This window comes from Gekko japonicus, unplaced genomic scaffold (genome assembly GCF_001447785.1).
Source record: "Gekko japonicus isolate JY-2015 unplaced genomic scaffold, Gekko_japonicus_V1.1 scaffold475, whole genome shotgun sequence".
Taxonomy (NCBI): Eukaryota; Metazoa; Chordata; class Lepidosauria; order Squamata; family Gekkonidae; genus Gekko; species Gekko japonicus.
The window spans coordinates 629,235-654,540 of NW_015172019.1; the positions used below are offsets into that span (position 1 = coordinate 629,235).

At 40.4% G+C, this 25,306-nt stretch overlaps 1 protein-coding gene across 1 annotated transcript in view; it reads left to right on the forward strand.

Annotated features, from left to right (window-relative positions):
* The window catches only part of ZFHX4 (zinc finger homeobox 4), a 238,079-nt gene that overhangs the window by 28,604 nt on the left and 184,169 nt on the right, over positions 1-25,306 (forward strand). Inside the window, 1 exon segment of the mRNA XM_015420487.1 lies at positions 81-583. Coding sequence (XP_015275973.1) covers positions 81-583 — 503 coding nt within the window.

Here is a 25,306-nt window from a genome sequence, read left to right on the forward strand (position 1 = left end):
ATTCCTTTGTATGTGTGTGTATGTGTGTGCACTCTATGCTTTCTGGTCTCTACTTTCCTTTTTAATTTTTTCCCCTGTAGTAAATAATGAGCTGCCACCTGAAATCCGGCTTGCCAGTGGTCAGCTAATGGGTGATGACCTGTCCCTCCTTACTGCAGGAGAGCTGTCACCTTATATCAGTGACCCAGCGCTGAAGCTATTCCAGTGTGCTGTTTGCAACAAATTCACCTCTGACAGCCTGGAGGCCCTAAGTGTGCATGTGAGCAGTGAACGATCTCTCCCCGAAGAGGAGTGGAGGGCTGTAATTGGAGACATTTACCAATGCAAGCTCTGTAACTACAACACGCAGCTCAAAGCCAACTTCCAGCTCCACTGCAAGACTGACAAACACATGCAGAAATATCAACTGGTGGCTCACATTAAAGAAGGAGGCAAAACTAATGAGTGGAGGCTGAAGTGCATTGCCATTGGCAACCCTGTTCACCTCAAATGCAACGCCTGTGACTACTACACCAACAGTGTGGATAAATTGCGCTTACATGCCACCAATCACAGGCACGAGGCAGCCCTGAAACTTTACAAGGTAAGCATTCACCAGCAATTTAAATTGGCCTTCAAGTGGGAGAAAGCTTGAAATAGTAGCAGAATGAAGTTTTGAGTAATCTGCAGGTTGAAACCCCGTTGAATATATTCATAATAAAAACAGCAACAACAGTGATGGCTAAAAAAATGCTGCACAAGAAAGTTTTGTAGCTTTACCCATATAGCTTTTCCTTTCATTGAAACTCTTAATTCTTAAACAAAAATGATGGGATTAAGTTGCTTATGAATAAGTGAATTTCCAATCTGTTCTGACGTACCTGCTAACTTTTAACTGTGAACTTTTCTGGATATTTGAAGTAATGATTATCCCATGCTTTGTATAGTGAAGGAGGTGTCTTCTTGGCAATGTGAAACTGTAAATGATCCCAACCAATGTGTGCTACCTCAATATGTATAGTAAACACAGATTCATAGACCATGTTATTACCATGAGCATTCAAAAGTAAACTTTGTTCTACGTTTGCTTACCCTTATTTTATAAGTCAGTAATATATTTTTTCCAACCAGCATAGAGTGTGGTACAGACTGATGTTAGCGTAATGGTAAATGTATTTTTATCTGGTTTGAAAATAACTTATGCTAGGAGTATGTGGGAATGTTGACTAACATTTAGTCCCCCCCCCCACAAGCTGTGACTTTTTCCAGACCTTAATTACTAGATAACGTTTGTGAAGTGTTTACTGGATTGCCTTGATACTCTTGGTTTGTATACAAATCTGTTAAGAACTCCTCTCCTGATTTAAAGTCAAAAGGATATTGGAAGCTATTTGTATGAACCATCTTTTAAGTAGAGGTAGAAACCTTATGTGGTCTGGGATTTTAATTTATGCAATAAATTGTAATTAACTTCACAGCTAGGAGATAGTTGCTGAACGATTGTCTTTTCTTAAATCCCACGGAAATCCAAAAAAGTTTTTAAAAGCTAAAATCATATAGGAATTTTTATTTCAGTGAAGATAGGCAAACTTTCCATAGTTATCTCTGTTTAAAATATCAAAATGAAAACCAGATATGGAACTTTTAACAGTATTTTGTAGTTCTACATTGTAGATGGAAAGCTGAATTACTGTATATTTAAATTCAAACCTTCCTTCAGTATATTGCAGCTTTAAAATATAAATGTTTTCAATCCTTTAAATCAATACTGTAGTTCTGTTCCTAAGTCATATGAACTTATCTCATGTAAATGGACAATCACAGGAGAATCCTGGAAGAATAAACTAGTCTTTCAGGCCAAAGCTAGAAAGGTGAGAGGGGAATAGCTGCTGTGGGTTGAGACAGTTGTGCTTCTGGGTTTTGAATCCAACAAGAGAGCATATTGTCATATATATTTTTCTTTGACAGGGATTTCAGTTCTTTTTAGCAAATACTTGGCCTTCAGCCTTTTCCTTTTGGCCCTTTGAATATTAGCTCAAGCTGGCCTTCATGTGCGTAATGGCATGCTCTGAAATGACCTTCACTTGACTTACCGAGGGTGGAATGCATCTCCTTGCAGGCAGACTGCTGAAGGTTTTGCCCACTGCTTACTCTTCAGTTGTAGGTAGAATGAAAATGTTCATTTGGTGATTCAGGGTGCAGCAAGTTTTTCATGGAAGGTGAATAGATCACAGCTTTACAGACCTACAGTCTTTATGAGTCTCTAAAACAATTCTGAGTTTCCGCATACATTGAAGTATGTTTCAGCTTCTCTGATGCTTACTAGAAGAGGAGACTCTTTTATTCTCAAGCAAATGATATTAGCACTATTGTCAAATCTTTCCTTGACCCTCTCTTATTTTGAGAAATTGTCGAAGGAACATTTTTTATATATTATACACAACAGAAATTATAAATAATATTCAACTCCTTTTGAAAAGAAGATGACACGAACATGGTTTAGTGGTAAAAAACTTTAGCACTCGAGAGAGTAAAAGACAGCACAATAGATTTCCTCGTTTGTTTAGCACATTATACTTTGGGGATCCCATAGGCTCCATTACATTAAGATGTTGTTTGTGAAATTTTCATTTATAGATGTTACCATAACAATGTGATATATTCTTCTGATGCTTAACTATTGAGGAATTTTTTAAAAAAATTGCTCTTAAGGACCAAAGTGATTAAGTGTTCTACAAACATCAGAGTATTTGGGCTAAAGCTATATAACTGAAGGTACTATTGAGAAACATTCAAAATATATTACAAAACATACATCTCTAATATATCTGGTCACAAATGCTGTTTCTTGGCTTGGGCAAAATTGCTCTCCACAGTATCCTGTTCAGAAGACCAGGACAGAATAAGAGTCACCACATTCTGCGGAAGCCATTTTATAGCACCTGTTCACACAATCCTGCGGTATGAGTTGACTGCAGCTGTCCTGTTATGCTATACTCATATGTTATCCTATACTAATATGAGATAATATAGATAAGGGCTTAGATCTTCTGGTTTATGCTAATAGAAGGGATTTCTGTCAGTGGTGTGGACCTTCCTTGCCTTCCCCCTCTTACTGGAGCCCCAGACCTGCTCCTTGAGGAAAGGGAGAGGAGGCCCTGTTGTTGCATTCTCCCAGAATGTTTTAGGGACATGCAGGAGGGTCTCTGGACTGAAATTTAGTTATTGCGCATAATGCTCATATAACTATAGTTATATGAGTATTCACTTTTAGTTATATAGGCATTCATGATTACAAAGGAAGCACTAACTGGAGAATAACTCATTTCACCAGTTACACAATATTGTGCCTTGAGTAATGGCAAAATGGGACAGAAGTAATTCATCGAAGGAAGACATTTGGACTCATAACAGAGTGAGCTGCACTGCTTGGAGAAAAGCTGTCACATGCTCTGCAGCAACAACACTTGCATTACTTGTGTGCAATAGCTCTCATGAATGATGTGAAAGTGACTTACAGGGAAGTCCTGTACTGAGTTACACCAGTCTAAACTACTGACATTGATGGATTTAGATTAAAGGGACTCTACAAAAAGTTGCACTGTTGTTATATTCAAACTTTAGTCCTTGTTCCCTGAATTCATTAAATAATTTGTGTAATTAGGTGCTTAGTGTTATCAAGCTATGTTGATTTATATTAACAATTAACAATTTAAGCTGCAGTCTTAAAATAACTTAGAATGAGCTACACTGATACCAGTGAGATTTATTTCCATGTGATGGATTTAGGATTAATATAATATATGTATGGTTGGCTAATGAAATGATTTGTAGTTGTGGGTTGGATCATTAGACTTCCTTCCACTAAGTTATGAGCCTTGTCCACCAGAGGACTTCTTCACTTAGTACAAAGTAGTTACAGTGGCCAGCTCTGTAAGAACAAATAATAAATTAGATTGGCACAATTATTTGTGGTTTAGTAGCTTGTATGAGTTTTATTTAGTATTTATTTTCTGTTTCCCCTTACATAGTCATTTCTACTTTTAAGGGTACTTTACAGCAGCAATGAAAAGAAACAAACAGATGTATAAAAACTATTTTCCTTGTTTCCCCTTTGCTGATTTAAATATAGATTCATAACAATTTTAATATTAGGATTGTCAGCTCAGTTTGAATAGATCACTTTACCTCTCACTCTCTAACAAGAAAGTTGAGTGACCTAATTCCAGTTTAAGAAGGTGAAAGGTTAGTTCAAAAGCATCATCTGCCTAACTGCTTAGCTTTAAACTGATCAATTTAATGAAAATCTGTTTTACAGATGGTGTTTTAATGTCTTTGGCAGGATTTGGGCAGCCTTAACATTAGATGTAAGCTAGTAAACATTATTTTTTATTTGATCAGAGCAACACCTTTTCTTTTATGTTTTATGGGAGAAAGCATATGGGATATGGTATTTTGGCAGAGGACCCAAAGCAGAAAGTGTTGATGATCTTTCCATATGGATTCAAATATCTTTGTCTATTGCTGAAAGTGATTGAGGACACAAACAATGCTGTATTCATTTCTAACTATAATTTTTCTTTTTTGAAACAGCAGTTACAATGGTTGTTTAAAGTGCCTGCCTCTATTTCCATTAATGGAAGGCACTAGTATGCCAAAGCTATAATCCAGAATGGGCCAACTGCACTATTTACATGAAAGTATTCATTGCACATATATAAAAGATGTGACCAAACTGTGGCTTGCAAACATGTAGCTTCTTTGTTGTGCAAGCAGTTTAAGAAAGCAAATAGAAATTGGTAAACACTTAATTTGGCTTCCATTTGGTATTGCTCACTTGAGCAAAGGAAAGAAGAGAATGTGCAGCAGAATTCCACATTTTCCTTTAGGCAGTTGGGCAACTTTAGATTTCAGCCTCCCTCCCTTCCATTTTACTCATTGGTTATATATTTTATTTTCTCTGGGGCAGTCTTTCAGCTGGGAGAGACGCCTTCCTTCAAGCCCCATTGGCCAGGAAGCATAGAGGATAGGGATGGGCACAGACTGGAAAAATGGAGGTTTGTGGTTCATTAATTTCATGAACCACGAACTTCCACGGACTTTCCCAGTTTATGAACCGGTTTGTGGTTTGAGGTCCGTGATGGGCACGACTCAGAAGTGGGCTTAGAAGAAATTTAAACGCCTTCTGAGCCCACTTCCAGAGTGGCGCAACACCAGGGAACTCAGGAGGCATTTAAATGCCTCCCAAGGCCATTTCCAGATCATGCTGCCATTGTGACACGCCACCATTGTGACATGCCACCATTGTGCGATCCAGTAGTGGGCTTGGGAGGCATTTAAATGCTTCCTGAGCTCACTGGCGGGGGTGGGGGCCCTGATGGACTGGTCCAATGGACCAAATGGACTGTGGAAAAAATCGTGGTCCGTGGATGGTCCATAAAAACTGGAAATGCACGGACTGGGCAAATGGACCACAAACTGGGTCCCAGTTTTTCATGAAATTAGGTCTGTGCCCATCCCTAATAGAGGTGTAGGCAGCGATAGTATATTTCCTCCTTCAGAACGGTTGTGGATGAATATGAATGTATGTGCATGGTGGGGTGCTGTGCTTTTTGCACAGGATTTCCTCAAACCTAGAATTTACTCTTATAAATAAACCCCTTACAAATAATCATTCATCTTGTGTCCATATGAACCCATCTCTGCTATTGAAGAGACAGGTAGCTGCAGTGGCCAAAACTGCTTTTTATTCTTTACATTTGGCCTGTAAGCTTTCCTACTCTCTGAATATTGCTGATCTGATCCTGCTTATTTGTGCAACAGTAACTTCAGGGTTGAATGGTGTAACTTTAAAAAAAATCCCTAAAGAAAAAAAGAATCATGCTCTATGTAGGGCTGTCCTTGGAGATGATTTGGAAACTACATTTGGTGCAAAATGTACCAGCCCCTCTGTTTGTTAAGCACAGGCCTCAGGGAACATATTACATTTATCTTGTGATCTTGCATTGGTTGCCTGTTAGTTTACAACTCCAGTTTAAGGTGCTGGTGTTTACCTTTAAAGTCTTTCACAATCTGGGGCCTGCAGCCTTGAATGATTGTCTCCCAATATAAGCCCATGGGACAACTTCCCCCAGCACAGCAGCTCTTGCTGCTTATTCCAGACTCTGCAAAGGTACATTCCATTACTGCTGCTTGCAGCCATTCTCTGTAGCAGTTCCAGTCCTGTGGAACAAATTAGGAAGGCCCTGTCTCTTCTGTGATTTTTAAGGACTCTAAAATGGAATTTTTAAAAAAGTCTTCAGCGTCTTCTGATGGTAACTATCATGTGTTGGTTCTTAGGGGCTGGGAACTCTTACAGATGTCATTTATAAAATGATTTCTGTTTTTATAGTTTGATGTTTTAAAGTTGCAATGTCTTAGTAGGCATTTAATCTGCTACCCACTTTGGGTTGTCTGGGAGAAAGCAGGGTTATCAGTGTTTTAAATAAATAAATACATAAATTTTACATTTATTAAGTATCTCATCTTGTGTGTTGATCCACTTATTTAGTTAAATGCACAATACCTTTCTGCATAATAATTCTCTTAAAGTGAGAACCATCTGGGTGATGTTGACCTTCTAATGTGTTTGTTTAAGAAAAAAGTTTACTGTAAGCCTTTATTTTGTCAACAAATACCTGCTACCAGGCTTCAAAAGAGCTCAGTGAAACAAAATTATTGCAAATGTATAACTTCACATACCGAAAGCTTGAAGAACAAGTGGAGCATTGACTATATTTTATAGGATGGATTTATAGTCTGTCCTTGGGTCACTTAGGGCCAAGAATTTTCACGGTCAGCTGGTTGGGCCTGCTGGCTAGCATTCTCGGCAGGAAATGTAAATCCCATATAGCACCTGCTCTTCAGCTGGGTGGCTAGGTCTCTTTTGCTTTTGGAAGGGGAGGTGTCCCTTCCTCCTGTCTGGTTCAAAGTAGAAAGCTTAATTATACTAGCCTTGCTCTGCATCTGTCATCAATGAAGCCGAATAGGCTGTCTGGATTCTATAATGCTGTTTGTATATTTGGATTTTAAATCAGCCAGAGATATTGAATGCATCACTTACATCTCTTCATTTTCGATTTAGACAACTGGGATTTAGGTAACTTGAAGAGTACTATTCCATCACTGACCATTTCTTATGTTTTACTCATTATTTTTGTTATGGATCAAAATATCAGTGTAAATTTTTTTTTAAAAAATGAGAACTTAGTATGCAGTAACCAAAGGGGGAAATCAACCTCTACCATAAACTATGTAATCAACAGTAAATAATCCATCCATAACACAAGTGCATTTGTTTGCTGTAGTTTGTTTAGCATGCAATGATGATACCTTGATCAATGTAGAATTAACACAGTCCCATTATTTCCATTTCAATTGCACTAAGTTTGCAATTTAAAATCAAATATCCCAGATATGTGCCATTCCAATTATTGAACTGTCATTGTCCCAGTATGGTAGTAAAAGAGCTTGAAAGATTGTATGGTGCTTATTTGCATAAAAATAATTGTGCAAAAAGAAATTGGAATGTTTCAGTACATTCAAGAGTCAAAATATATTTTTCTTAATCTTGCTGTAGTCACTTGTTTAGATGAAGAAAGCTGTTTGGAGAGATAAACAAAAGTTATTATTAAATGTCACCACTGAAAACATTTCATCTTAAATATTAGTTTAAGATTTGTAGTCACTTCATGGTAGAAATTTCTGAAATTTAATTCCTGTAGCTGGTTGGTTATGTAAAATAATTTGGATTAATCTGTTATAGTCACACGTATAAAAATGAGTAAATTTTGATTTTTTTTACAGCAGCTTAAGATATATACAAACATCTATACAAGTATGCATTTTAGGGAGATGATTCTTTCATACTAGAATTCGTCCACACTGCTGCTCTCTTTTAAACATATTCAGTGCCTTAGAAAATCTTTGCAGATGAAATGAATTTACATGGAAATATGATCTGAAAATGTTTTGCATTTACCAGTGTCTCTGCAAACACAGAATTGTTTTTAATGTTACATTAGGAACTGCCTAAGGATTTTTTAAGAGTCTGCCCACACCCTTCCCCTGCTCCTTTTAGGTTCTGGCCACATTTATGTTCCATTCCTGTTTAGATCATAGAATTTGGTCACTATCCTACAGGTAATGCTGCCCAAATTATCAGTATTTTTATGATTCATCTGCTTCACATCTCACTATTGGAATTGTTTGTCATTTGGACTCGCGGCCATGTTTGTTTGGCAGATAAGCAATCACAATATTTGTCATTTCTTGCTTTCCTAAAAAGTTTCCTGGGTCTCCAAGAATGGTGTCTTACTTGGAAAACTCTGTTGTATATGGAGGTAATTTAAGTATGTTTCCAATGTGAATGTTAAGTAAAAGATGTAAAAGAAAGCATTATTCTATGTCAAATTATTAGGTTAAGTGTTGGTAAACAAAATGCACAGGACTGAAAACTGCATCACTATGTAGACTGGGCTGTAGTTAAGGCTGCCAGCTCTGAGTTGGCAAATACCTGGAGATTTTAGGGGTGGTTCCTGTGAAGGGGCAGGGTTTGGGTCATAGAGTCCAAATTGTAGTGCATATTACATCCATAAGTAAATTCTTACAGTCTCTAACACAAAAATAGATACAAACTTTTTGAAACTGCATGTACATAGAGGCAGAAAATGCTTCTATGGTAAGAATGCCTGTCAAAATATTTTATAAATCCCACCCCATTTGACATAACCTAAAACATATTAATGGAAGATGTGATGAAACTGCACGAGCAGAGCTGGATTTATGCACAAGCTACATAAAGTACAGTCTAGGGCCCAGATTTCAAGTTGTACATGGTGGGGGTAATGCTATGTGGCTTCTGAAATTTGTCAGGGCCATAGCGTGTCTTAATCTGGCCCTGTGTGGGGGACTATGTAGAAACAGGAGTTGGGCTCTGCTCCTGAAGTTCCCCATTATGAGTTCAGTTTGCAGATTTTATATGAGATTAAGTGAGGAAGATGTCCCTTTTTTGTAATTGAAGCCTATAGGCTTGCCAAGTTTACACAATGCTTTATGAGTGTCTGTTGAATTATGTATGTACTAGGAATAAGGCCCTTTGTGGAAATAAATACAACGAACTCTAGAAAGAGGCTCTGGGAGAGTGCCCCCGCCTTGGGCACTCAGTTTCAATTTGCTGTGGCGACCTCAGCAGGGTATGACACAGAGTCCCCCATTTTCTCCAGAGGAACTGATCTCTGCTACCTGAAGAACAGTTGTGATTTTGAGTGATCTTCAGCCATCACCTGGAGGTTGGCAACAATTGTTCCCCATGAGGGAATGGCTGGTTTGGAGGGTGGCATCTATGGCATTGTCCCTGTCTGAGGTCCCACCCCTCCTCAAACCCCACCCTCCCCAGGCTCAACCCCTCAAATCTCCAGGAATTTTCCAACCTGGAGTTGGCAACCCTATCTCCTTCCCAGCCAACCATCAACCTATCTTTTTCTGCTTCTCTGACTTCAGCTTTCCATCTCCTCCCCCCTCTCTCCTGGAGAGCACTTGTAATTCTGAGTGATCTCCAGCCCCCACCTTGAGATTGGCAACAATGATTCCCCATGAAGGAGTGGCTGGTTTGGAGGATGGAGTCTATGGCATTGTCCCTGTCTGAGGTCCCACCCCTCCTGAAACCTCACCCTCTCCAGGCTCCATCCCTCAAATCTCCAGGAATTTCCCACCTGGAGTTGGCAACTCTATCTCCTTCCTAGCCAATCATCAGCCTACCTTTATTCCCCACTGACTCTTCAGCTTTCCACCCCCTCCTCACCTGCAGCCTCTACCGTGCTCTGAAGCCCTGACTGCTACATCACATTGGCTGTCATACAGGGGGCATCTCAGCGGGATATAAGGACACAGAGTCCACCATTTTCTCCAGGGGAACTGATCTCTGCCATCTGGAAAGCAGTTGTAATTCTGAGTGATCTTCAGCCCTCACCAGGAGATTGGCAACAATTTTTTCTCCCAACAGGCACTAATGGTACCTTAGAACACATTTTATCTCAGAATACCAACAGCAAACTGTTTAGAATGTTAGAGGTAAAGGCCAATGAGGCCACATGTGCAAACGACCTCTGTGCTCCGAGGCAAAGGCCAGTCAGGCCACATATGCAAATAACCTCTGTATTCTGACTGGCTGTGTTGGGGAGAGGAAAAGCAAACTGTTTAGAATGTTGGAGGCGAGACTCAGGCAACGCAGCCAGTGGATAGGGAAACCCTCTGAGTGACAGATCAGGGAGCCAACTGATTTGGGAGTGTGTTGGAATGTTCAGGCTAATCTCTCTATAAATATAAAAGCCAGTTGGGGTGGCAAAGTTCTATGCCGGGCAAAATCAGTTGGCTCCCTGATATGTCACTCAGAAGCTGTCCCTATTCACTAGCTGCGTTGCCTGAGTTCTCTCCCACCCACTGCAGCCTAGGCCACTCTTCTCTGATTGGGCCAGCATTTCAAGGTCATTTGCATATGGAAGCTGATTGGACTTAACTCCATTCCGCACCTCAAACTCCCCCCCCCCTGCAAAACTGTTGGAACTGTCAGTTGCTCATGCGACCTGGTGTATTCTGAGGTAAAATATGTCCTCACTCACAACACTTCCCCTTCAAAAGAAACAAACCCAATAACACAACCATGCCACACCACAAAAAAGACAGATCACACCACAAGCAGAAAACCACAAGGCAAAAAAAGCTCTGGTACTAATTCAAAGTGCTGGGGATGAGCTGCATTCTGGCAGGGGACGCTGTGAGTGTAGAAAATGATTTATCGACAGAGTAGTGTTTTGGAAAATCTTTAGGAATTGTTTGGTGCGTTTACCATGGGGCACCCATCCAGAGCCTCTGACATTTTCTCACTTTGCTGGCATCAAAACCAATTTAAGGCAAAATAAAGATATGGAGACTTTTCCATCCTCCTTTGCATCAATTTGTCTTTGTTGGCAATGACAACCCTAGGCCTGCCAGCACTCTCAGGGTGACTTCATGCCTCCTGACTGGCAGGGCATCACTAGCCCTGCCTGCTTGCTCCTGTTAAGCAGGAGCATCCCTATGGAAGCTGCCTGGGTGATTTCGGACCAGCCACAGACTTTCTGCCTAACCTACCTTACAGGGTTGCAGTACAGATCACAAAGCCGAAGAGAATGAAGTAAGCTGCTTTGCTCCCCGCTATTGAGAAAGACAGATTTTTGCCTAGGAAGAGGCTGCTGAGAGGGGAGGAGATAAAGTTATCAACTTTAGGTATGGATTTTCCTGGAGATTTGAGGGGTGGAGCCCGGAGACGGTGAGGTTTGAGGAGGGGTGGGACCACAGACAGGTACAGTGCCATAGACTCCACCCTCCAAACCAGCCATTTCCTCCTGGGGAACTATTGTTGCAAATCGTGGCCCAGCGGCCATCAAACCATTCTCTTCAACCCCCTGCTGTGCAGCTGACTTTCCCCAAGGGTTGCCAAACTCCAGGTGGGACCTGGAGATCTCCTGCTGTTACAATTGATCTCCAGATGACAGAGATCAGTTCCCCTGGATAAAATGGCTGCTTTGGGGGGTAGACCCTATGACATTATACCCTGCTGAGTATAGGGTTGTGAACTCCAGATAGGAAATTCCTGGAGATTTGAGGGATGGAGCTTGAAGAGGGTGATGTTTCAGGAGGGGTGGGACCTCAGACAGGTACAATGCCATAGACTCCACCCATCAAAACAGCTATTACATCCTGGGGAACCCTTGTTGCCAATATCCAGGTGGAGGCTGGAGATCAATCAGAATTACAACTGCTCTGCAGGAGGGAGGGGGGAGGGAAAGTTGAAGTCAGGGGACAGATAACAGTAGGTTGACAATTGGCTGGGAGGGAGATAGGGTTGCCAACTGCAGGTTGGAAAATTCCTGGGGATTTGAGGGGTGGAGCCTGGAGATGGTGAGCTTTGTGGAGGGGTGGGGTCTCAGACAGGTACAATCCCATAGACTCCGCCCTCCAAACCAGCCAGTCTGTCATGGGGAACCATTGTTACCAATCTCCAGGTGAGAGCTGGAGACCCCTCAGAATTACAACTGCTCTGCAGGAGGGAGGGCAGAAGTTAGCTGACGTCAGAGGGGCAGATAATGGTAGGTTGATGGTTAGCTGGGAAGGAGATGGGGTTACTAACTTCAGGTTGGCAAATTCCTGGGGATTTGAGGGGTGGAGCCTCGAAAGGGGGGGGTTTGAGGAGGGGTTGGACCTCAGACAGGTAGAATCCCATAGACTACACCCTCCAAACCAGCCATTTTGTCCTGGGTAACAATTGTTGCCAATCTCCAGGTGAGGGCTGGAGATCATTCAAAATTACAACTGCTCTTCAGGTAGCAGAGATCAGTTCCTCTGGAGAAAATGGTGGACTCTGTCATTATACCCCGCTGAGGTCGCCACAGCAAATTCACACTGTGTGCCCAAAGCCGAGGCACTCTCTCAGAGCCTCTTTCTAGGGCTTGTTGTATTTATTTCCACAACGTGCCTTATTCCTAGTTATTATATGGAGAGATCCTTGTGTGCAGTGGTACTTTGCTTGATAACCAAAAGACATGTTTAAGAGGGTTATTTCTAACCATACAGTGGATGGGGCAGTATGCAAGGAGGCTTATTTCTTAGCAAATAAGTGATGGAGGTTATGACTTTATCTTCTCCTTATGCTATCTCCTGGGACAAGCACATCACACTGTGAAATAGTGTTTGCTTGACACCCCCCCCCCAGTGCAGGTGTACCCTTGTATTAAAGAATACTTAAGTTCTGGGACCTTCTTTTAGTGGAGTACCAAAAACAAGCTTGTCATAGACATATGACCCCTTTTGTCTCCGGAGAAATGGAGTTAGTCCTGCTGTGTTACAGTACACAGAAATATAGCATAGTCTAACATGGCCCCAGGGGAAGCTGCAGATGCTTCCCACCTTGTGGGAGCAAAAATATTACAATAGTATTTTGCTTTTAGAGGTAGATGACATTGAAAGAAACTGAGAAAAAGATCCCAAGGAAAATCCCCAAGCTTGTGCCATTGTCACAAACATTGGGCCATTGGGGAAAAAAGTGAATAAAACACCTTAAATTTTGTGCCATGTCCCCACTTTCCTATCAATTCTCTCTGCTCTCTGGTCTCATATCTGAGTACAAAACTATTTACAGCTTTTGCTCTTTGACCCAGAATGTTGCCTCAACTGTTCAGACTGAATGAGCCTTGCTTGTTCAGTTTGAAACACAAGGAACTGCTATACTTGAGTAAGATTAACCAGCCAGTTGCCCTCTCATTCTCCAGCAGTACCTCAAATGTGTCCAGATTTTCCTAAAGACAAATATTTCCCCCTTCTTGGATGATGAATCATAAAGAAAGGTTACGGAGATGTGAAATAAATTTACTACAAACATTTGAAACCCAAATTCCACATCAACAGTGAACAGTTGTCTCATGTCTTTTTCACACAAAGGCTAAGCCTCAGTTTCCTTATGACCTAGTGAGTGTTCTCAGTGTTAGCAATGGAACTATACTTGTTTAACAGGGACCAGTCAAGCTTGTTTGGCCTCTTGAATTTGCAAGTTACCTATCTGGAAAGAAGTGTAACAGACCGGGTTCTCTCTTGGATAAAGACAGAAGCCTCCCTCAAGTTTAATTTAAACAACAACAACAATTGGTGAAACCTGAGCAGCTAGGGCTGCTGCCACTTTTAGTTTGGTTACCTTCTTGAACAAATACTGATAACTCTTCTGCTGTATTCCTTGCTCATTGAGTCACAGCTGAAGTATTCAGCGTATGGACTCACATTATAAGATGTATAGATTCAGGTGAGTAGCCATGTTGGTCTGAAGCAACAGAACAAAGTGAGTCCAGTGCCACTGGACTCAAAGTTTTTTCTGTAAAATGTATAGTCGAGCTGGAAAGCCTTAGTGGGAGACCAGCAAAGACAAACTGTTTGCCAGATAAGATCAATTAAGAAAAACTTAAGCTAGGCAAGCTTAAGAAGCTAGGCAAGTTAGGCAACCTACTTTGGTTTCGCCAATTGGGTTGCTCGCTTATAGGAAGGAGGAAGACTTAAACATGCTTCAGTATAGCTAAAAGTAAGCAACCCAAGTTCATTGTGAGAAGTAATTTCAGCATAAGAATCTGATACAACAGCATGTGTTCACATCTACTTGGTTAATTAAATGATACACAAGTGCATACACAAGCAAAGTACACATTCACTGTATTTATTTATTAATCTAATTTCTACTCTGATTCTCAGTAGTGAACAAGTTGAATTAAATCAGTTGGGCAGGGATGGTTTGAAAGTAATTTGACATTAAGAGATTTATGAAATTGTGTTCTAACATTTCTTCCTGCTCTAGAATTCTCACAATGTACATAGATGAAATTAAAACTCCCTTTTAAACTGCTGTTTCCACTGAGCGTTAGAAATTAGGAAAATGCCCTACTTTTATTTGGGATGTTAACAGCATAATCCTATGCATGTGTACTCAAACGTAAATTCTGATATGTTCAGTGGAGTATCCATAAGACAGGTGTTTTGTTATGTCTGCAGTTGGCAATACATAATACACTTGACCCCTATTGTAGATCACTCTAATACCCTAAAAAAAACCCTAATTTTCTTTCAGTGCAGATGTGTGGAGGCTCAGTTGGTAGTTGCCAATATCAGGATTAGAAACTTGTGTATCTCTAATAAAGTTGTAAAACATTTGTTTCCTTGACCAGTTGGTTTTGTGGGCATCTTGTGAAAAAATTACAATGCACTGGACAGATGTATCAACAGTCTGATGTGGTTTTATTGCTTGAAAGAAGATAGCAGATTTCTTTTTCTCTCCCTCTCTCCCTCTCTCTCTCTCACACAAATATACCTGTTAATAAACAGCTTTGCTGTTTAATTGTAAGAAAAATTTGGCTCCAGACAGGTTTTTCTAGTATTTCAGTTGATAATACAACTGGTAATTTGCTGATAGTCCACTGGAAAACCAGTGTGGTGTAGCAGTTAGATCATTGGACAGGTTCAGATCCCCACTCTGCCATGGTGACCTTGGGCCAGTCACATCCTCTCAACCTTACCTACCTTAGAGGGTTGTTGTGAAAATGAAACAGAGGAGCGGAGAATAATGTAAGCTGCTTTGGGTTTCCTTTGAAGAGAAAGGCAGGGTATAAATGAAGTAAATAAATAAACGATAGAACAAGGTCAACTTGATAATAGTATAATTTGTCTTTTGTTTTGATTGGTGGACTGGAGGCAATAAGTAAATAAACAATAGGAAAATTGGTAAACTTGACAAAAGTATAATTTGTGATACTACTGCTGAAAAAGGGAGGCAAGAAAAGCAATTATCTTAACTTCTACATACTGTTATTGCCTCTGTATTATTTTCTAACATAAAAGAATGCAAGGTATTCTTCAGGTATCATTATTTCTTAAAGAACATAATCACTTTTCATTTGGTTGCCTTTGGCCTGTATAAAGTTATTTTTGTAGTCTTGACTAACCTAGCTTTTTTATGTTGTCTGCAATCTTTGACACCTCATTGGTCATTCTCTTTTCAGACCATTAACAAATACATTAAGCAAGACCTGTCTTACTTTGGAACATTTGGGCAACCCACTCTGAATTTTTGGCATTGTATATGGACCATTAATTTCTAATTTATTTTGTAGCACATAATTATCATGTCACTAGTTCAGTTTTCATCTCACAATTCCATAGTTCCTTAGTAACCTCTGAAGGACATTATCACATTTTTAAAATGTCTAAACAAATTGTCAATTTAATTTGGGGGTATTATGTTAACATTGATTCTTACACAACATTAAAAGACTAAAAAAAGCTTCTCTAGAAAAAAGTGGTAGAATGTGATCAATTAGGCATCTTGTGTGGGACAACCTCTCTTTCCATTTTACCTGACTGCATTGGAGAGAGTGAGGAGAAATCAACGCGGTTTTAGCAACCTGGTTGGGACCAACTGTTGTTGTCTCTCTCCCTCCTCCTAGAACTCGTCCCATCAATGACCATTCCAGAATCAAAGGGAGAAACCCCCTTCCACTATATTAGCTGGGACGAACTCCCGTTTGGCTATTCCCCCCTTAAAAAACCTTTCTTTGCAGTGTCTACTTCACTTGGTTGTTGTGCAACAATTGTGTACATTATTTTTCCTCTTCTCTTCCTGTTCCTTTTATGTCATGTCCATTATATATTCACATTTTTTTAAAACTGTGAACTACCTTGAAATGCAATGACAGAAAGGTCATATATATTAGGTTGATAAATACATTAATATATCATGATTATGAAATCAGAAATGTGATACTTTTTACGGAATATTTATTAACTTGGGTTCTGTTGGTACAGTGTCATATTCTGGTTGATTATACACCAACTGGTAGAAGAATACTAAGAGTCTGATGCAGAGAGTTTCCAAATTTCACTGTGTCTCCAATTTAGTCTCAGACAGTTGAAGGTGACTTTGTCATTTACCAGTTGTAACACCATGATATTGGTGAGATACATATATTTGAAGGCTAAGGAATTCTTCTTCTGAGATGGTAATAGAAAGAGCACTTTTATTTATAATTCTCAGTCTGTCTCAGTTTCACAAGAAATTTCATTTATCTGGTCAGATTAGTGAGTTATCCAAATGAAAATTCCTTTCCTCTTTAATGTATAGGATTCTTTTGTTGTTGTTGTATGGATTTATTTATATTCCTTGCCCTGCAGTTGACCTTCTGTATACTATGCTTCCCCCCTTCCCTTTTTTGTTTTTAACATTCAGCCTGATGAAGAGTTCTGTAGAACTTCAAAGCTTGCACACTATTCGGTATCATTTTAGTTGGTAAAAAATAAAGGCTATTATATAGATTTTAGTTTTGGAATTTTCTTTGGACCAGTCTGATAGCTAGTTCATTCTCGGTCATAGTATAAGCCAGTTATAGTTTAATCTGTAAATAAAAAAAAATATTAAGACAAATATTCAAAAATAACATCAATCAGTGATAAAACATCAACCAGTAACAGAACATCAACAACAGAGTTGAAATACCTGTACTGCAAGGCAGACTTCAATGTTATCTTATACAAAATTTAATGTCTAATCTGTAAAATGTGTTTGTGTATAGAGCAGCCTTTGGTAAATTTTCTAGGGGTCCAGAAGCCCTCACGCCCTCAAATCTAGGAGCCAGGATAATTTTTCACTCACTTATGATATCACCAGACCCCAACCACATGACGCTGCCAGGGTGCCACTCTGCATAATCTCGAGATCTCTCTGTCTTGTATGTATATTTGGATTTGATGGCCCAGATATTAAAACAAAAACCAAAACCCTGGCTCTCTCTCTAGCTCTCTAGTGCTTTCTCTCTCTCTTTCTGTCCCCCCCTTTAATTTCTGTGGCCACCAAATCTAAATTTCGTGGTGAAGTTCATGTTTCTTTGCAATACTTCATTTCTGCAAAGTCTGTGTTTGATGTCCTTAGAATCTGAAGAAGCTCACAATCAATTTGCAAACCTTAAAATCAAAGTTGTTCAGGGTGGTGAAAACCAGTGAGGATTGTGAGGCACTCCAAAGGGATCTGTCAAGGATGGGCGAGTGGGCGTCAACATGGCAAATGGGGTTCAATGTGGCCAAGTGCAAGGTGATGCACATTGGAGCCAAAAATCCTAAATATAAATACACATTGATGGGGTCTGAACTGGCAGAGACTGAGCAAGAGAGAGATCTTGGAGTTGTAGTAGATAACTCACTGAAAATGTCGAGACAGTGTGTGACTGCAATAAAGAAGGCAAATGCTATGCTGGGGATTATTAGGAAGGGTATTGAAAACAGATCAGCCAATATAATAATGCCCCTATATAAATCAATGGTGAGACCTCATTTGGAATACTGTGTGCAATTCTGGTCACCACACCTTAAAAAGGATATTATAGCTTTGGAAAAAGTGCAGAAAAGGGCAACTCGAATGATAAAAGGGTTGGAACACTTTCCCTATGAGGAAAGGTTAAAGCGCTTAGGGCTCTTTAGCTTGGAGAAAAGACGACTGAGGGGTGACATGATCGAGGTTTATAAGATTATGCATGGGAAAGAGCAGGTAAAGAAAGAGGTACTTTTCTCCCTTTCTCACAATACAAGAACCCGTGGGCACTCCATGAAATTGCTGAGCGGTCGGGTTAGAACGGATAAAAGGAAGTACTTCTTCACCCAAAGAGTGATTAACACATGGAATTCACTGCCACAGGAAGTGGTGGGTGCTACAAGCATGGACGGCTTCAAAAGGGAATTAGATAAGCATATGGAGCAGAGGTCCATCAGTGGCTATTAGCCACAAGGTATAGCTAGGGGCTCTGGGGCAAGTGATGCTCTGTCTTCTTGGTGCTTGGGGGGGGGGTCAACAGTGGGAGGGCTTCTAATGTCCTAAATGGCATAAATTGACCAGCTTTAATTCATTTATTTAACTGATCCCTGGCACAAAGATCAATTATTTATTTATTCAAATGAGACAAGGAAAAGCCTGGGGATGTGTGTGTACCTCTTCAGGCTTCAACCAGATCTTCTCATCCCCAAATGATATGTCAATCATACCCAACTTGGCTTCAAAGGTGAATATGGGCATAGCTTGGTATTCAGGTGCCTCTTGTGGCAAATTACTATTTCAGACTCTTAGACACAAAGATTAAAAGGTTACCTCCATGTTCCATTAACTGAGACCACGGATACTTCTAAATATCTAGTGGCTGAGCCTTGCTCCCTGCCTCCTCCAGTTTCTGCGGTCTGGCAGTTTTTCCTGAGTCCCATTCCTACACTCTTGTCATCCTGATTGGGGGGGGGGCTGCAGCATTCTGTGCAAGAGCAAAGCCAAGAGCTGCCTCCATTTGCAGGTGCAGCAAGGAGCTCCAATGACCAGCTTTGGAAGGGCAGTGGGCAGCACAAAGGACAAGATAAACTTTCAGTCCAGTTTCTTGAAGGCTCAGCTCATCCAGCACAAAGTATCCATGGGTTTAGCTGCCTTGGCTGTCCCCCACCAGCACCCTTACTCTGCCATCCCCTTCCTGGCCTCAGCTGAGGTGCTGTGTTTTTGAGGAGAGATTGCTTCCTCCCAGGTGAGGCTGAAACCTTACCAAACCTTTTTAAAGCTTTGACAGATTAGATGGTAAACTCTAAAGAGCATAATGTCAGAAAGAAAGTCTTCCTGATGCAAAAGTAAGATAATCCTGTCCCTGTTGACATAGACTTCCTGATATTAGATTAACAGCAGTCTGGTTCAGAGAATTTCTGGATCTTAGCATTTCTTGGTTATGGCAGTAGCCAGTACATTGAATTCTTATAGCTTGCCTCCTGTGATTTTTCACTGCTATAGAGTGTTCTGTTAACTGAAAGATGATTGAAAGTAAAGGTTGACATTTTTGGTTTTGGCTTTTTTGCTTGATTTTTGTTTTCTCATTAATTTGTGGTGATTCTGAGGGAAATTTTGTATTAAAAGACTGCATGTAAAGTACACGTGTCCACAGCAGCACTGCCCACTTCCAAGTGGGGACTGTTGATTTCCTGGAATGGCAACTGTTCTCCAGGCTTCGGAGACTAGTTCCCCCGGAAAAAAATGGCTGCTTTGGAATGTGGAGCCTATGACATTATACCCTGCTGAGGTCCCTCCTCTCCCTAAACTCCAAGCCTCTCAAGTTCCACCCCCAAATCTCCAGTAATGTTTCAATCTGGAGTTGGGAAACCTAGTACACAGGGTAGAACTCTGTATTTTTTTCATAGTATAAACCATAAACACCCTTTTATGGCACTGATTTTTTTTTGGAGGTATGAATATAATCACTCACAAACATTTCATGTTTCAAAATAGTTCTCAGTCATTTAAATTATTTGTTTATTTATTTTGTCTGTACTCTGTCTTTCTCCCCAGTGGGGACTCAAAACAGCCCACTTCATTTTCTTCTTCTCCATTTTATCCTGATAAGAACCCTTTGAAGTAGGTAAGATTGAGAGTGTGTGTCTGGTCTGAAGTCACCGAGTGAGCTTCCACAGCAAAGCTGGTGTTTGAACGTGGGTCTTTGGGATCCTAGTCTGATCCTCTAAAGGCTATGCCACACCAAACAGAACACAGCTTTCATCAAATGTAGTTTAATTTCTGTATTCAAATTGGGTAGATTTGTTCTCCAAGAACTGTATTCCACTTTTGATCCCAGGGATTTTTCTTATTTCTAAGGCTATGTATTAAAAACAAATTTCCAAAAGAGGGCCAGAGTGGTGTTTGGGACAGTCAATGAATGTCACAACAATACAGTAAACTGAAAACTCCTGTTGTTTGCAAGCTTTCTTTCTTTCCTTCCTTCCTTCCTTGGTATTTTTCCATATGTGCATGTGTGTGTGCACCTGGAAGTCATGGCAATCTCGTGACTGACCCCTACTGGGGGCCTGGAGGATATTAAGAGAGGTGACTGAATAAAGCCTGCCCCCGCCTGCGGACTCCTGTTATGCCAAGGAGGTCTCCCATCCAAGTACTTGCTAGAATTGACTCTGCTTAGCTTCCGAGATCTGATGGGATCAGGCTTGCCTGGGCTATCTAGGTTAGGGTGTTTTCAAGCTTTCTTAATGCTTAACCCATGGTCTGTATAAACCAAGAGCCCTACTACAGTTTTTCATTTATTTTGGAACTGTGTAATTAAGCTGTGTACTAACCAACTATCACAAATATTTTTTTACATCCTTTTATTAACCATGAATTCATGCAAAATGTTTATAGTGCAAGGGTGGAAATCTGCAGTGTCAGTGTCTTGGAAAGTATACACTTTATTGGAGTGGCAATGTAATTATTTTTGATTTGGGGATTTGGAATCTATTTTTCTTTGGATATCTGTGAGCAATAGCCCGGAAGAGGAATAAAGAAGCTAGAGTTAGATGCTTTTCATTCATGCTTAAAGGGTGGCCAAGCCAATGTTCCCTCTAAGCTCTGGAGTCTTGTGAGCAAAAATTTTGTTTTGTGAGCTACTGGCATTAAAGTTATGAGCAAGCAATTTGGCTACTGCATAAATCAGTTTGCTCTGGAGCCATCCTTCCTGAGCGAAGGCAAAAATGTGTGAGCTGGATGCTAAAAAGCTGTGAGCTAACTCACACTAACTCACCTTAGAGGGAACTCTGGTGGCCATATTGTCATCTCCACAGCATGTTGCTTTAAGGCTCCCCCCCCACAGCATGTTTTCAAAGCGCCCCCCCCCCAATTTACTTTTGCACCCATCTCTATCTTTCCTTCCTTCATAGGAGGGGATTTTTTATTTTTTATTTTCAAACTACAAAAACTATCACAGAAAAAAGGGAAGGGGGACTATATATACGGGACAAAGTATAGAAACCCACTACTGACTAAAAACCCAAGAGAGGAGATCCTCACTAGCTTCATTACATCAAGTCTTCACTTCATTTAGATCAATATAAACTGAGTCAGACATTTAAGTACTTTTTCCTTTTCATTAACTCTTAAAACTTAACTGTCTAAGAACAGTACCCCCCAGTCATCCCCATTCACAGTTCTCAAAGGCACAATTCAGAGTCTTTCAGCCTTTACTTCTCTTTTCCTCGTCTCTTCCGCAGCTTATAAGGACTTTTTGGGGCAGCTGCCCCTTGCTCCGTCAGAGAGTCCTCTCCGGAAGGACCCGAGTCCAGCTCGCCACTAGACTTGCTGTCCTCTTCTTTTTTCCCGTCCTCTGGTCTTCCCAGCTGAACCCTTAGAAATTCTTGGGCTTTCAGGACAGAGTCAATCTTTTCTTTTTTATCCTAAAACGTGAAAGTAATGCCTTCTGGAAATAGCCATTTTACACAATATCTTTTGAACAATTATACCATAGTTGACCATATATTTGTTCTAACACTTGTGACTTGATACCAGAAAACTGCTTGAGTAGCATGGGGCCCATTCGGTAACAGTAATGCTTGTGACTGAAAGTCACAAAATTTGGAAGGATCATAGAATACAACCTTTTACCAAAACTATGCTCCTCCCCACCACACACACACCAGGGAGATAATTTTTGCAATACACCTAACTATATAGTCTCTGTTAACACTGAAGTTTGGTGACCACTGTTCTACCTTAATTACACAAGACTTGTCCCTTCCTCTGCCTGTTTCTGTGTATTTTCTCTCTGTGATAACATCCTCTGCTTTGTGTCAGCTCACCCTGTTGTCAAACAGCATTGTTCTTTGTCAGTTTGGTGTAGTGGTTAAGTGTGCGGACTCTAATCTGGGAGAACCAGGTTTGATTCCCCACTCCTCCACTTGCACCTGCTGATGTGACCTTGGGTCAGTCACAAGCTCTGGCACAGCTGTTCCTGAAAGAGCAGTCTCTGTCAGACTTCTCTCAGCCCCACACACCTCACAGGGTGTCTGTTGTGGGGAGGGGAAGGGAAAGGAGTTTGTAAGCCGCTCTGAGACTCCAAGTGAAGGGCGGGGTATAAATCCAATCTCTTCTCTTCTTCTTCTTCTTTGTGGGTTGATTCAGCCTTAATGCAAAATCGTGATGTAGCATCATGCAAACAATCTTTAAGGTATACTTTGCATGCTGAAGGTCTCAGTTTCAAATTTTGACATCTACAGTAAAAAGGATGTTGTTGTTCAGTCGCACAGTCGAGTCCGACTCTTTGTGACCCCATGGGCCATATCTGTTTTTCACTGTCCTCCAGAGTTTGCTTAATTTCATGTTTGTTGCATCGATAACACTGTCTTACCATCTCATCCTTTGAAGGTAAAAGAAGGAGGGGACAGCAAAGGATGAGAAAAAGGATAGCTATTATTAGAAAACACCTTCTCTTCTTGAGAAACCAGAGAGCCACTATCAGAACAGACAATGCTTGGCTAATTAACCAATGGTCTGAGCTGGTGTAAAACAACTTCAGGTGCTTATAGGTTGATGAGGGGATGTGGTTCAGTGGTAGAGCCTTGATAGACCTTCAGGCTTGCTCACGTGTATTCCCTTTTGCCTTGCCCTTGAGCGTGGAGAACTCATTAATTGCTTTTGTGTCTAACCATTTTGTACTGTTATAGCCAACCTAGCAAATAGTGTTGCCAAGCTCCAGGTGTGGCCTGGAGATCTCTTAGAATGACTTAATCTCCAGACAACAGAAATCAGTTCACCTGGAGATAATGCCTGCTTTAGAGGGTGAACTCAATAGCATTATGTCCCGAGGTCCCTCCCCTCCTCAAACCCCACCTTCTGTAGGGTCCACCCCTGAAATCTCCAGGAATTTCCAAAATCTGGAGTTGGCAACTGTACTGGAAAACGATGATTTGCACTTGTCCAGCAATCTAAGATTATTAAGTGGGAACCGAGCATTGTTTGGAGCCCTGGTTTGCAGGGAAAGCTCATCTCACACGTTTGCCAGAGTGGCTGTAAAGTGAAAGTAACTTTTGCCATGATTGAGTGGGGTAGGGCTCACATAAGAGAGTCCAAAACTCCTTTCAAACTCATTCACCATGTTTTGCTGTGATGTCTGAACTTCTGGTTTTCCTTCTTTTTGTGTGCACTGATTTTATACACACAAGAAATTTCTGAATATACATGCTCATCTATCAAAAATGTAATGTTGTGGCCTTGAGATAGCTTTATCATGAGAAAATTGTAAAGTTACAAGTCAATACTACCACCACCCAACCCTGAAGAAAGAATTCTGTACACTGGACATACTAATTATTTTAAGAAAAGTATTTCGGAAATGTTTACAGGTAATTCTTTAAACTGCACAGATATTATTTTTCATATCCTGTGCATACAAAGTTAAGCTCTGCTAATGCTAAGGGAAGGGAAAGTTATGACTAATACATTTCAGAAATCTTCAGCATTTTTCCTATAATACATTTTCCAAACGACTAGCATTATGGTTTGTAAGACTGATATCTGGGCCTTTTCAAGTGCCTTGTCTCCTGTTGGAGTGCTAGAAGTCTTCTGTTTCCATTATGGTAAAGCTTCTCTTTCAAGCTCTGAAGGTTTGCGAGACAGAGATCTTAAATTTGTCATTGGACTGGGTCCATCCTTGGCACTAAGCCAGTTTTTAAGACATATTCTGCATTGTGTGGTATTGATTGAGCCAAGGGATAGGATTTCTTTGAGATTATTTAATTGCAATCACATTTGTACTGTTCGGAATTGTTAAGGAATTTCACTAAGAAATCTCTTACTTATTCCACTGTTGTTTATCCAAACAGAAAAGTTAGGAACTAATATGCTTGGTCAATGAAAATACTTATCCTGATTCTCTGTGAATTTTCTGTCAGGGCTGAACAAGAATCAAAATTTATACAACACAACACATGGTGATGGCTGACAAATTGGTTATTTTATTGCATATACATACTGAACCCATGATAAGTGTCAGCATTGGAATAATGTCAGATGATTGCACGTGTTTTCAGAACTGTGCATTAAGTAATCCATAGAATAGTTTATATGAATTGGCATTTACATGACTCTTTCTGTAGCCTGGTATAGCTCTAACACTTCCTGTAAATGATGGCTTGCAAACTGGAAGCTAGGCTCAGGAATGTGTGTTGTTCTTCCCTTGGTAAAGTGAATTTGCCTCTTCCTTTTCTGTGTTCCTGAACGTTTAGTGTTACATGTGTATCACCGCTAACTATGGTTGACTTTCAACCAGAATTTTAAAATTATTTGCAAACATGCTTAAAATTAATGTTATATGTTGGTGCATATAATCATGCTAAACCATGAGGCAGACAAACAAATGAAGAGGCAGGATGGACATGGACTGCATATGCCACAAACTGCCCCAAATTTACAAACCATGGATTGCAGGAAATCAGCACTACATCTGCACTGAACCTTTGTAGTCAATAAGGTAAAATGTTAAACTGGACTGAAGTTTAGCCTGGGGAAATTCAACCTCAAACACTTTCAATGAAAATAGATTCAGGTGGGTAGCCATTTTGGTCTGAAGCAATAGAACAAAGTTTGGGTCCAGTGGCACCTTTAAGACCAAGAAAGTTTAATTCTGGATATAAGCTTTCATGTACATGCACACTTCTTCAGATACATTGAAACAGACTTCCTCAAGACTTACATATAGGTAGAGAGAGGGTGGAGGGGGGTAGTTGTCAGGAAGGGCTAGTTAGAGTTGTATTTTTGTGGACACTGGTACTAGAGCTTGCAATAAACCCAGATGCCAATTTTGCTGCCACATACTCCCAGACAACATGATGGTTGTTCAACCTAGAAGCTGTTGTTCAACCTAGAGCTTACCATATACAAATGGTTTTATGGTGG